The 12,184-nt window shown below is 44.3% G+C and overlaps 1 protein-coding gene across 1 annotated transcript; it reads right to left on the reverse strand.

Annotated features, from left to right (window-relative positions):
- Window positions 1-1,401: 1,401 nt before the first annotated feature.
- LOC122561271 (transcription factor LBX1-like) lies at window positions 1,402-3,277 on the reverse strand. Its single transcript, XM_043712908.1, has 2 exons — window positions 2,923-3,277; window positions 1,402-2,316 (listed from the first exon to the last, which is right to left on the reverse strand). Exons 1-2 carry the CDS (start codon window positions 3,275-3,277, stop codon window positions 1,832-1,834), a joined length of 840 nt encoding a protein of 279 aa, XP_043568843.1. The 3' UTR covers window positions 1,402-1,831.
- Window positions 3,278-12,184: the final 8,907 nt, after the last annotated feature.

The following is a 12,184-nucleotide window of genomic DNA, read 5'->3' on the forward strand; positions in this document are numbered from 1 at the left end:
AAAAACGGGAAAAAATTGGCATCTTTTTTTCTCTCGCTCTCAGAGAAAAAAAAACAGATTTTGAGTTCTCACATAAATTTCACTTTTGTTCGGTGTTTGAACAGCCAGGATATCTCTGTTTACAAGTCTCTCATCCCTCGCCCCCACCCCCCCTCCCACCCCTCCTTAGTATTTATTGGATTGGCCTGTGTGCATCTGTGTGCAATATTACCGACCCTTGTACCATACGGAAACCACATTTGTCACACATTACACTCACACATTGGTCCTTAACACGTATTTTTTAAAGTCAACCCGTTAATCTTCGTTTAGAACACAACACTGGGCGAATAATCGTAACGGTTTCCAAAACCTTATGATCACATTTTAACGTTTTGCTGCTTAAAAAAATTAATTAATTTCTCCCTCTTCCCTTTTGCTCCACTCTTCACTTCGTGATTAGAGTCGGTTTAAATCTGATCAGAATCCAGACTTCAAACGGTTTGATATCCTTGTACAATTTCTTTTTTTAAAAAAATACAACTACAATTGTTAACATATCAGACAGATCCGAATCACTTCTAAGAGCTGGGTAATCTAAGGTCGGAGTTAAATCTGATACATTATCATTGTGTTTCAAATCTGCAAACACGCGTTTCTCAGTCAATGTGTTACAAAGGCGGGTCTATTGGGATGTAAATGATTTGAGTTTTTGAAAAGGTTTAACATGACTGAGGGGGTCCATTAGATCTCACACGCGTAGCTTTAGTAAATTAGCGAGCGCTAGGCTGGTATCTCTCGGCTGGAGATCGAAATTTCCACTCTTAGTGCCGGCAACCAGTAGTCCTAATCTCCCCGGCTTGTTTGTTAATAAACAAAATAGTATTTACACCATATTTTTTAAAAATCAAATCCCGCCAGCATCTCTAAAAGAAAGCACACGCACAACAAAATCAAACTGCGGATATTTAAAAATATCCAAAGCCCCGTCCATTTAAAAATTAACCTTCAAGAGAAACGCGACGGAATTTCATCTTTTGTTAAAAAAAAGTTCCTTCCCCCCCCAAAAAAATAAATTCACAAACCACTGTGAGGAATCTCAAAAATAGGTTTTAATAGGATATATTGAGGAGGCAGAATTTCTCAGAGCACTGTATAATAAATCGTCTGGAGAATGTATAGACAAAAAAAGGAAATATCTAGAAAGTTACAAGGAAGTCCAGTCTTTTTGATCTCTTAAAAAATAATAGCGTCGTGCAGATTTGCGACATGCAGTTCCAAAGGGGGGGGGGGGAGAGGTGATGGGGAAACCGGCCTATACCCTTTCACTAAAACCAAGGAGAAAAGATTAAAAGGAAGAAAAGGCATTCTTATAAATCCCATCTTGAAACTGCTGCACAGCAACAGTGGCGTGGTGGGGGTGGGGGGGGGGGGGGGGGAACTCAAGGACCACATTTTCAAAAACCAGCAAAAAAAAACACCCAGTCCATTCTCACTCCAGAACGAATTGAGCTGAATTTATCATTTCTACAAATTCTGGACTAGCTGAGGTGGGGAGCCCAATTGGTGAATTTCTGTATCCGTCTCTTAGCGTGGAGGGTTAATTATTGCTTTTGTTAAAAAAAACAATTCTGGGATTATTCTACCTCGCATCGAGCCCGTATCTAAGTAGAGAATGAGAGAGGGCATTTACTGGTTCAATCCCCGAACATGCTTTGATTTGAATGATGGAGAAAGTCTTTTTTTATAATAAATTTTGTGCGTTTTTTTTAGAAAAGGAACAAATGGGGAGAAGAGTGTGTGTGTGTGTGAGAGAGAGAGAGAGATGCTAAATAAAAACCAAGGGGGGAAATCAGTCATCGACATCAATCTCCTCTTCCTCTTCCTCCGAATAGTCCTTTCTGGGTGGGTGTCCCACTGCGAGTGAGGAAGGGGTGATGTGGGCATCTGGTGTTTTGGCGGGGGCACTTTTCCGTTCGATAGGGGACTGCGATCTGGACTGACTGCCGATCTCCGCCGCACTTTGCTCCATTTCGCCCAGTTTGGTAATTTTGTCCAGCTCGCTGGGACCGAGATTCTTGGCTGACTCCACGTCCGCTTTCATCTCCTCCAGGTCTCTTTTGAGTTTGGCCCGGCGATTCTGGAACCAAGTGATGACCTGAGCATTGGTCAGGCCGAGCTGCTGAGCGATCTGATCCCGGTCAGCCGGTGAAAGATATTTCTGATAGAGGAAACGTTTCTCCAGCTCGTAAATCTGGTGATTGGTGAACGCGGTCCGGGACTTTCTGCGCTTCTTTGGAGTCGACCTTTGGCCAAAGATAGAGAGACCATCTCTCCCTGTTAAAACAGACCCTTTTTAGAACAGAGAAACAGAGGGATTTCAAGATCATTTCAACTCGAAGCAAACCTGTTACAGAGTTTATTTAAAACCAACCCGCCAGCGAGAAATATTCAGCAACACAGACTTCCCTCTGACACTCGGCTCCAGGGTCCCACTAGAATCTACTCGTGTGTTTTCAACACTCCGAGGCGTAAAATACGTTCAAAATTGCAACAATTAGGTTAAATTTAATTCCCCGTCATTCTCCCTCCGCCAAAATCGCGCTCAAATTACAAATAACCAACCCAGGGGAATTAAAAACAAACTATTATCTGCAAAGTTGCACTGGAAGATTTGACTACAGAACATAAACAAGACACAGGTTTCTCTATCTCACCCATTTTCACCCGCTATCATTCTGCCCACTTCCTGTCCCGCATAATTATACAAACGAGGACAATTTCTCTTACTCCATCTACTTGACAAGATAGTAAAATATTTCAACGAAACAACTACTGTGGCCTTTCCAAGGTTGTCCTCCGAGCAGCTTCGTACAATAATTACTATTTGTGAAACGCATCTGTCATTTTTTTTAAAGTTTCAGAAAACAAAATCAAGCTCACCTTCAGCCGCTTGCAAGACACTGACTTCTAAACCTTTAAAAGTTTTACTCGCTAATTCCTCCAAGGCACAGAGCGGGGAGGTCTGGGTCAGAACGCCGGCGCGGTTATTCAAGGGGATACCCGAAGGTGTGTGCTTGTCTGCCGCAGACAGGAGGTGGTTGCTTCCGCACAAAGTGTAGCCTCTACGCACCGACGGTTTGTTGAGGATATCTTCAATACTGAAGGGAGTTAGCGGCTTGTTGGAATTAGCCGGAGGCGGTAAGTGGTCAAGAGGACTCCTTCTCCGTTCTTCAACTGAAGAATGTAAGGTGCCAGAGGAGGATTTGGCCTCTTCTTTCGAACTCATTCTTGGCATCAAGAGTTCAGTTCCTCCCCCCCCCCCCCACCCCCACCCTTCACACACACACACACACACACCCCAACGACAACACAACGACAACAGGGAACCCGTAAAAGTTCAAGTTAACTTCGCAGCCGCTGTCTCCAAGGAGTCTGCTTCCCTCTGAATCCGGTGGAGGGCCGGTTGTCCAGGAGAAGCGGGAGTATGAATAATAAAATTCACCCAAGATACAGGCGCAGTCCCCAGTCCAGTCTCTCCTCCTCCTCCTCCTCTCTCCCCCCTCTCTCTGTCTGTGTGTGTGTCTCTCTCTCTTTCTCTCTCGCACGCTCCGGCCTGTTCTGTCACATCAAGTATGCAGACAAGCGAATAATATTCTCTTTAGAGTGAGAAAGGAGGGAGAGACGGGGCAATTGACGATTGCTAACAAGTTATTGTTGATTGGGTGGTAATCAATTATATGCAATGCCACTTTCTCTCCCTCTGCTATCTCGCGTTTCTATCCAATGCGGACGAAGCTTAGCTGAAAACACCATTAATTACTCGTCCGAGGGAGTAGGAGGGGCTCCTCTGAATTATAACGTTTTAGACACTTGTCATCCTTATTCCAGTTTGTTTGTTTGTTCATATATATTTATAAATTAATTATGTGTTATGTTAGTACCTGAGATTCTAACTAAATCGCCTTTGATTTGTTATAAACCCGCCAACTAGCAACATTTAGCATTGAAAATGTCCAAAGTTCGTTTTATTTTAAACAACTATTTTAATAATGTTACATCTCTATGGGAGTGGAGCTATGCTCGAAGAGGTAAGATCCAATTTCATTTCTGATCCTTTCGCTAAATGTTGTGATATTTCCGCCGCCTTTCAAACCATATCGTTTCTTTGAACATTTCGAGAGTCTTTGAAGGAGAGAGAGAGGGGAATTAAACGACGAAATAATATCGGGAGATTAAAATGTAAATACAGCTCGGATCGTGGAAATCTGATCTCAGTGCAGTCAGTTCTGTCTGATGGAGGGGGGCGGGAGTTGGGGGAGTAACAGAATGATAATCAGAAAATATTTGATGAAATGTTTAAAAGGACTTGATTATCCCCCGGTTAATGATCAGGATTACGCCACGCTTTCGCCGGTTCTCACTTCTGATGCAACTGCATAGGGTCCCATTACACATTCAATTCGATTCCCAGACCCATCAATGAGAATGTAACTGCATTGTAACTAACAAAAATAGGAAAACATTTTTGCAAAGGTCGCTCGAGTTGGAAGGCGGCCTTCCTGAGTAATTTTAGGAGAAGTCACGGAACTGAAGGTTGCAGGCTGTTCCCTGGGCATTGTGTTTGATCCGGAGCCCACTACGGTATGATAGCGAGGAAGGGGGAGCAACTAATTCGGAGCCGCCAGAACCGAATCCGTTTACCCCGATACAGACTCCGGATCACTGTTTTTGTTATTGCCAGTTAATTTATACAGGCAGAAATGCAAAAATTATTTCTCCTTGATAGGATTTCAAATTAGTCCGCATAAATCATTTTAATTAAAAAAAACACTCAGATATCGAGAGTTGGGAGGCGGAGCTTAAAGCTGCAATATTCACGGCCGTCTCTCTCTCTCTCTCTCTCTGAACCTCTCTTTAATCTTTTGTCGAAGTTTAATTCGGTACTTTGCGGTTTACTGGGGTGCCCATAGTGAGCCCTCCCTCTGGTTTCTGAAATCACCAGCTCTCTGAGTTCCCCCAAACCTTCTGAAATTCTGCAAATGTTTCCTTTCTCTGTTCTGAGGTTGGAGCAATTCTACAGAAGGTTTGCTGGGGGAAATTAATGAAATTCCGAGAAGGGTTTAACATAATCCGACTAAACCTGATAGTAACCCATCTTTGAATATTAACCCTTAATGTTCTCTGGGTTCCTTCACTGATTCCCGTTTAAAACACCATCTATTCGTCAGACAGTTTTTCAGAGAGACAGCCAGCAGCCTCTCCAACATGACCAGTGCAGAATTCTGTTTAATGGATCAGCCTCCATTATTCAGGAACCAATCCATCGTCCCGCTCTGATATATTTGGAACTACAACGAAATATTTTCCGCTCTTGCAGATAGCACGCCGCCATTCATTTTATCGCAATCTCCCGTTAAACCTCCTAATAATGAATTATTAGTGTAGTTGTGAATGTGTCCGTGTCTGAGTGAGCGTGAGTGAAGGAAAGGGGTGTGCTTCTGTGAGTGAGTGTGACTTAGAGAGAGGAGTGAATGTGTCTGTGAGTGTGAATGTATGTTCCTGAGTTTGAGTTAGAGAATGGAGTGTGTGACTTCGAATGTGTGAGAGGGTGAGTGCCTGTGAATGAGTGAGTGAGAAAAACGAGTGATTCTGAGTGATTGTGAGTTGGAGAAATGAGTGAGTCCTGTCTCTTTGAGTTTGAGTTAGAGAAAGGAGCATATGTTTCTGTGAGTGTGTGACTTAGAGAAAGAAGTGAGTGACTTTGAATGTGCGTGAGAGAGGGGTGTCTGTGAGCGAGAGAGCGCGAGAAAGGTGAATGTGTGTCTCAGAGTGTGTCTGAGACAGAGGTGAGTTTATCACGTGGGGAGCCTGTGTCTGTGAGTGTGAAAGAGAGAGATTAGTATGTGTCTGTGAGTGTAAGCGAGATAGAAAGGGGTAAGTATGTGTCCATGAGTGTGTCAACGAGGGAGAGGGATAGGTGAGTGTGCCTGTGAGTGTATGAGTGAGAGAGAGGGATATACGTCTGTGAGAGAAGGGTGGGTGTGTGAGTCAGAAAAAGAGGTGACTGTGTCTCAGAGTGTGGCAGAGAGTGAGATACGTGTGTGTCTCTGAGAGAATTTATAGAGAGGGTGAATATAGTTCTCTGAGTGTTAGAGAGGACTGAGTGGGCCTGAGTGAGTGTGAGTGAGAGGGTGAGTGTGCTTATGAGTGAGTATAAGAGTGGATATCTGTCTGTGTGACTGAGTGTGAGAGACACGCAAGGGCGAATGTAGGTCTATCTATGAGTCTGTGAAAAAGGTGAATGAGTGACTCTGAATGTGCGTGCTTTTTAATTTCATTCACTCGTCGCTGGCTCGGTCAGAATTTATTGCCCATCCCTAATTACCCAGAGGGCAGTTAAGAGTCAATCACATTGCTGTGGGTCTGGAGTCACATGTAGACCAGAACAGGTAAGGATGGCAGTTCCCTTCCCTAAAGGAACCAGATGGGTTTTTCCTGACAATCGACAATGGATTCATGGTCATCATGAGACTTCTAATTCCAGATTTTTATTGAATTCAAATTCCACCAACTGCCATGAACATTAGCTGAGTTTATCGATTAATAGTCTAGTGATAATATCACGAGGACATTGCCTACCGCCCCCATCCCCCCCCCCCCACCCCCATGAGAGAGAAGGTGTGAGTGTCTCTGAGCGTGAGAGAGAGGGTGTGTGTGTGAGAGAGAGAGGGTGAGTGTGTCGTTGAGTGTGTGAGAGAGGGGGTGAGTGTGTCTGAGTGCGTGTGTGTCTGTGTGTGTGGGCAAGAGGGTGAGTGAGTACCTCTGAGTGAGTGTGTATGAGGTTGAGTGTGTGTGTGTCTCTGAATGAGTGTTTGAGCGTGTGTCTGGATGAGTGTATTTCCGTATAGGGCGCTGCACTGAGGAACAGAGAGATATTAACGCCCAATGGGAGGGGGTTATGGTGATGACATTTTGAATTGACCGCATGCACGAAGCGGCTTATTTGAAACAATTGACTCCATTACTATCGAATATCAGCGGAACCAGGGCGAATTTTAGCCCTTTCCATATTTCGGGAAGTCTTGTTGACAATTGCATCCCTGAATTTCCTGCCACAAATTTCTGTGAATAAAACGGTTGCGTTCACACAACCCGCTCAACTCTCAATGAAAATTTGAAACCCTGACAGAGAATGGGAGAAGGAATGATTCCAAAGCCCCCCCGCTAACGATTGACTGGCACTGGACTAGATTTTTTTAAAAAACTTCGAATGAGGTAGGGCCCAAGGCTGGAAAAAGTTTGTTGCAAACTGCAACTATCGGCCCCAAACCAACCAATCCCCTGCGTGCGTTTAACATGCACTAATCTTTGTTGACAAATGATCTGTCAGTGTACAGAATGTGAGAATATCGAGCGGGAACGCCACGTCTCTCAGTGCTTTACGTTAAAGCTGCTCTGAGCTTGTCTGTCCGATTATCGGTCACGGTCAAACCTGTCTCTGAATCCAGTCTTTACTCTGGGACCATTAGATTTCCTCAGACCATTGTCGAAAATAACGATGAACCGGACCCACGTCTTTTCCATTTCTCCTGAACCACTTACACTGCTCACTAATTCACAATTGCACACAAACCCCTTCTCCTTGTTTTACAAACGCTTGACTCCGGGCCCCATCAAGTCTGGTGGCTTCAGAATAAACATGGGTAAGGATGACCACATACCGCCCTCCCTCGTCTGATGAATGGATGCTCCTCCGTGTTGAACAACACTTAGAGGAAGCGTGGCAAGGCCACAAAATGCGCTCTGGGTGGGGGATTTCAATGATCACCACCAGGACTGGCCTAGTGCTACTGATCAAACTAGTCGGGTCCTAAAGGATATTGCTGCTAGATTGGGACTGTGGCAAGTGGCGGGGAATCCAAGAGGGAAAAACGGACGACCTCATGCTTACCAATCTGCCAGCTGCAGATGCATCTGTCCATGACAGTATCAGTAAGAGCGACAGTCTTTGTAGACATGAGGTTCTGACTTCACATTGAGAATAACTCCCATTGTGTCGTGTGGCACTATCACTGTGTTCAATGAGACTGACTTCAAATAGGTCTAGCATCTAAGACTGGGCATCCATGAGGCGCTGTGGGCCATCAACAGCAGCAGAATTGTACTCCAGCACAATCTATGACCTCATGGCCCGGCATATCCCCCACTCAGCCATTGCCATCAAGTCAAGAATCAACCCTGGTTCAACGGCAAGTGCAGGAGGGCATGCCAGAAGCAGCACTAAACACATCTAAAAGTAATGTGTCAACTTAGTGATGCTACCAAACAGGGCTACCTACATGTCAAGCGGCACAAGCAGCAAGTAATAGATAGGTCTAAGCAATCCCATAGCCAACATAGCAGGTCTAAGCTCTGCAGTCAGGCTACATCCAGTCATGAACAGTGGTAGACAATTAAATAGCTCACTGGAGATGGAGGGTCCACAAATATCCTGATCCCCAATGATGGAAGAGCCCAATAAATCAGTGCAAAATATAAGGCTGAAGCATTTGCAGCAATCTTCAGCCAGAACTGCCAAGTGAATTACAGCCATCTTGGACTCCTCCAGCATTACAGTTACCAGTCTTCAGCTAATTTGATTCACTCCAATGGTCTCAAAGAAACGAACGTAGGCACTGGATACTACAAAGTCTATGGGCCATGACAACATTCTGGAAATAGTACAGAAGATTTGTGCTCCAGAATTTATCTCTCCCCTAGCCAAATTCTTCCAGTACAATGTTGGTATCTATCTGACAATGTAGAAACTTGCCCTGGTATATCCTGTACACAAAAAGCAGTTCAAATCCAACATGGCTAATTACCACCCATCAGTTGACTCTAAATCATCAGTAAAATGATGGAAGGAGTAATAGAGAGGGCTATCAAGTAGAAGCTGCTCAGCAATAATCAGTGATGCCCAATTGGGTTCGTTCGGGATACTCAGCTCCTGAACTCATTACAGTTTTGATTCTAACATGGACAAAAGAGCTGAGTTCTGGAGGTGAGGTGAAAGTGACAACCTTTAACATCAAGGTTGTATTTGACCAAGTGTGGCAAAACTGGAATTAATGGGTATCATGGGACAACCTGTCCACTGTCTGGGGTCATATCTGGCAAATAAGAAGATGGTTGTGGTGTTGGAGGGTCAGCCATCTCAGCTCCAGGACATCCCTGCAGGATTTCCTCAGGATAGTGTCCTAAGCCCAACCATTTTCAACTGCTTCATTAATGACCTTCCCTTAATTATAAGGTCAGAAGTGGAGATGTCCACTGATGATTGCACAATGTTCAGTACCATTTGCAACTCCTCAGGTGCTGAAGCAATCCATGTTCAAAAGTGCGAACATCTGGACAATATCCAGGCTTGGATTGTCAAGTGGCAAGTAACATGCATTAAAAAACTGCCAGGCAACGGCCATCTCCAATGAAAGAGAATCTAACCACTGCCCCTTGACATTCAAGGGTGTTACCACATTGAATCCTCCACTATCAACATCCTGGGGTTATCATTGACCAGTATATAAACCTCATCATATAAACACAATGTCTACAAGAGCAGGTCAGAGGCTGGGGACACTGTGGGGAATAGTTCACCTCCTGATTCCCTAAGGCCTGTCCACCATTTACAAGGCACAAGTCAGGAGTGTGATGGAATACTCCTCACTTGCCTGGGTGAGTGAGTGGCGTGGCACTGGGACCCGCAGCGCCAGAAACCCGGGTTCGAATCCACCTTGGGCGACTGCGTGGAGTTTGCACATTCTCCGGTTTCCTCACACAGTCCAAAGATGTGCAGGTCAGGTGAATTGACCATGCTAAATTACCCATAGTGATAGATGCATGAGTAAAGGAATGGGTCTGGGTGGGTTACTCTTCGCAGGGTGTGGACCTGTTGGGCCGAAGGGCCTGTTTCTGCACTGTAAGGAATCTTAAAAAAACACTCAAGAAGCTGGACACCAACCAGGACAAGGCAGCCCACTTGATTTGCGCCACATCCACAAACACTCACTCCTTACACCATTCAGTAGCTGCAGAGTGTACTATCTATAAGATACACCACAACATTTCACCAAAGATCCTCAGATAGCACTTTTCAGACCCATGACCATTTCCATTGAGAAGGAGATAAGAACACCACCTGCTGCAAGTTCCCCTCCAAGGCACTCACCATCCTGACTTAAAATGTATTGCCACTATAGTTGGGTCAAAACCCTGAGATTCTCTTCTAATGGCATTGTGGGTTAACCTACAGTATAGGGTCTGCAGCGATTGAAGATGACAGCTCATCATTACCTTCTCAAGGGCAGTAGATGCTGGCTGACCAGTAATACCCAGGTCCCAATAGGGAATTTAAAAAAACCTTCACTCCAGAGCCTCAATATCCCTGAGAGACCAAATTTGTTCTTTCTACTCCTTTTGATTACGCCTCTCGTTCCCTCTCTTTTCATTCTCACTCTCAATCTCAATCCCTTTTATCATTCCCCTTTCTCTCACTCCAATCTTTCACTCTCACTCCCCCACTTCAATCTCTTACTCTCACGACCCCTCTCACACTCCTCATTCCCCTTTCTCACTCCCCTCTCTCCTCCCTCACTCTCACCCTCTTTCTCATTCCTCTTTCTCACTCTCACTTCTCCTCCGTCACTTCCACTTATTCTTTCCAATATCTCCTCCCCAGTCCTCTCGCATCACATCAAAATTTCAAGACGGGTGGAGGGAGATAGGGACATGGCATACATATGGGAAGGTCTAAATCCCAGCGTTTGGTTTAATTTTTATTCAACTTCTATTCATTTCTCACCCACTGCCTTCTTCCCCACTCTGTTATATCATCTGCTCCATCACATTCTTCCTCTCTCGTCCGCCTTTGCTCGTCCTATCTCTACCCTTGCCCGGTCAAAGAGACGGGTCTAAATTCATTCAGAACTCTGAGAAAAGCCACACTAAATTCTGAAACAATTTGCAACATGTACAGAAGGAAAGGGTGGTTGCAGAAAGAGCAGAGTGCCGGAAACCTCGAGCTTAGACACAAATAAAATCTATTTGAAACAGCCAGATAACGAGAGGACAACTTCACACCAAAGATCATCAAATCCAGCCCAGTTTTCAATTCTCGTCTTTCCAAACATAAAATCCAGAACATTTGTTTCTTTCTTTTACACCCGGAAATTGGTTCTAGACCTGAATTTGACAATACAACTGCCCAAACCCCTGGGCTCATCGTCAGAGTCACAGTTTAATTCCCTCCAAGCCACCTGCAAAGGTTTGCTGTCATTTCTGAGCATGCGCGAGGTGATGAGTGGAGTTGGAGGAATCCTGGGTGTGGCCGATTCCAGCTCAGACACCATCTCTACAGCGAGTTAAATTTGCAAAGTTTCAATTGTTAATGTTTTAAAACAAATCGTGTATGAGTGGGCTGCTGAGGCCAGCATTTATTGCTCTTGATCTAATTGGTTTACAACGAGCAATTAAGAGTCAACCACATTGTTGTAGATTCATAGACACATGTAGGTCAGACCAGGCAAATACAGCAGATTCCCTTACCTGAAGCATATTAGTGAACCAAATGGGTATGTATCCAATTTACGTTAAAACTGATAACTGATTGCATATCTTTTCTGGAAACATGCTGTAGATTAACATTTAAAAGTATAATCATTTGCCCTTCAACATTCTGTATTTTATGCTGACTGACTCTGCTGCCAGTCATGATAGTTATTTCCTCATTTACGCATCAATCATAATTTTGAACATCTCCATGATTAACCCACTTCGTCATCCACATCAGCAAACTACTGCAGATGGTGGAAATTCGAAATAAAAATAGAAAGTCCTGGAGAAACTCAGCAGTTCTAGCAACATCTCGAGAGGAAGATAGAGTTAATATTTCAAGGCTGATATGATTCGTTTTCAGAGCTTAAACTTCCCTGCTCTAAGGAGAATAATCCTGGGTTTCTCCAGTCTCTCCACTGAAGCCCCTCATCCAAGTAAATATCCAGCATTCCCCTCCAAGGTATTAACATCCTTCTGATTGTGTGTTGGGCAGAATTATACCCCAAAACTCGTGTTTTTAAAGACTTAAGGTAATTTCTGGAAAGTTGGTAGCTGTACAGTTGCATTGTCATCTCTGTCATGTATATCTGAAAAATGAAGTTCGGTCGAA

Source organism: Chiloscyllium plagiosum, chromosome 22 (assembly GCF_004010195.1).
Source record: "Chiloscyllium plagiosum isolate BGI_BamShark_2017 chromosome 22, ASM401019v2, whole genome shotgun sequence".
NCBI classification, from domain to species: domain Eukaryota; kingdom Metazoa; phylum Chordata; class Chondrichthyes; order Orectolobiformes; family Hemiscylliidae; genus Chiloscyllium; species Chiloscyllium plagiosum.

Excerpts from the sequence above, each read along its gene's own strand:
- LOC122561271 (XM_043712908.1), bottom strand. The coding sequence starts at position 3,277 with ATGCCAAGAATGAGTTCGAAAGAAGAGGCCAAATCCTCCTCTGGCACC. Across the intron at positions 2,317-2,922 it reads TGTCTTGCAAGCGGCTGAAG|GGAGAGATGGTCTCTCTATC; the intron begins GTGAGCTTGATT and ends CTGTTTTAACAG.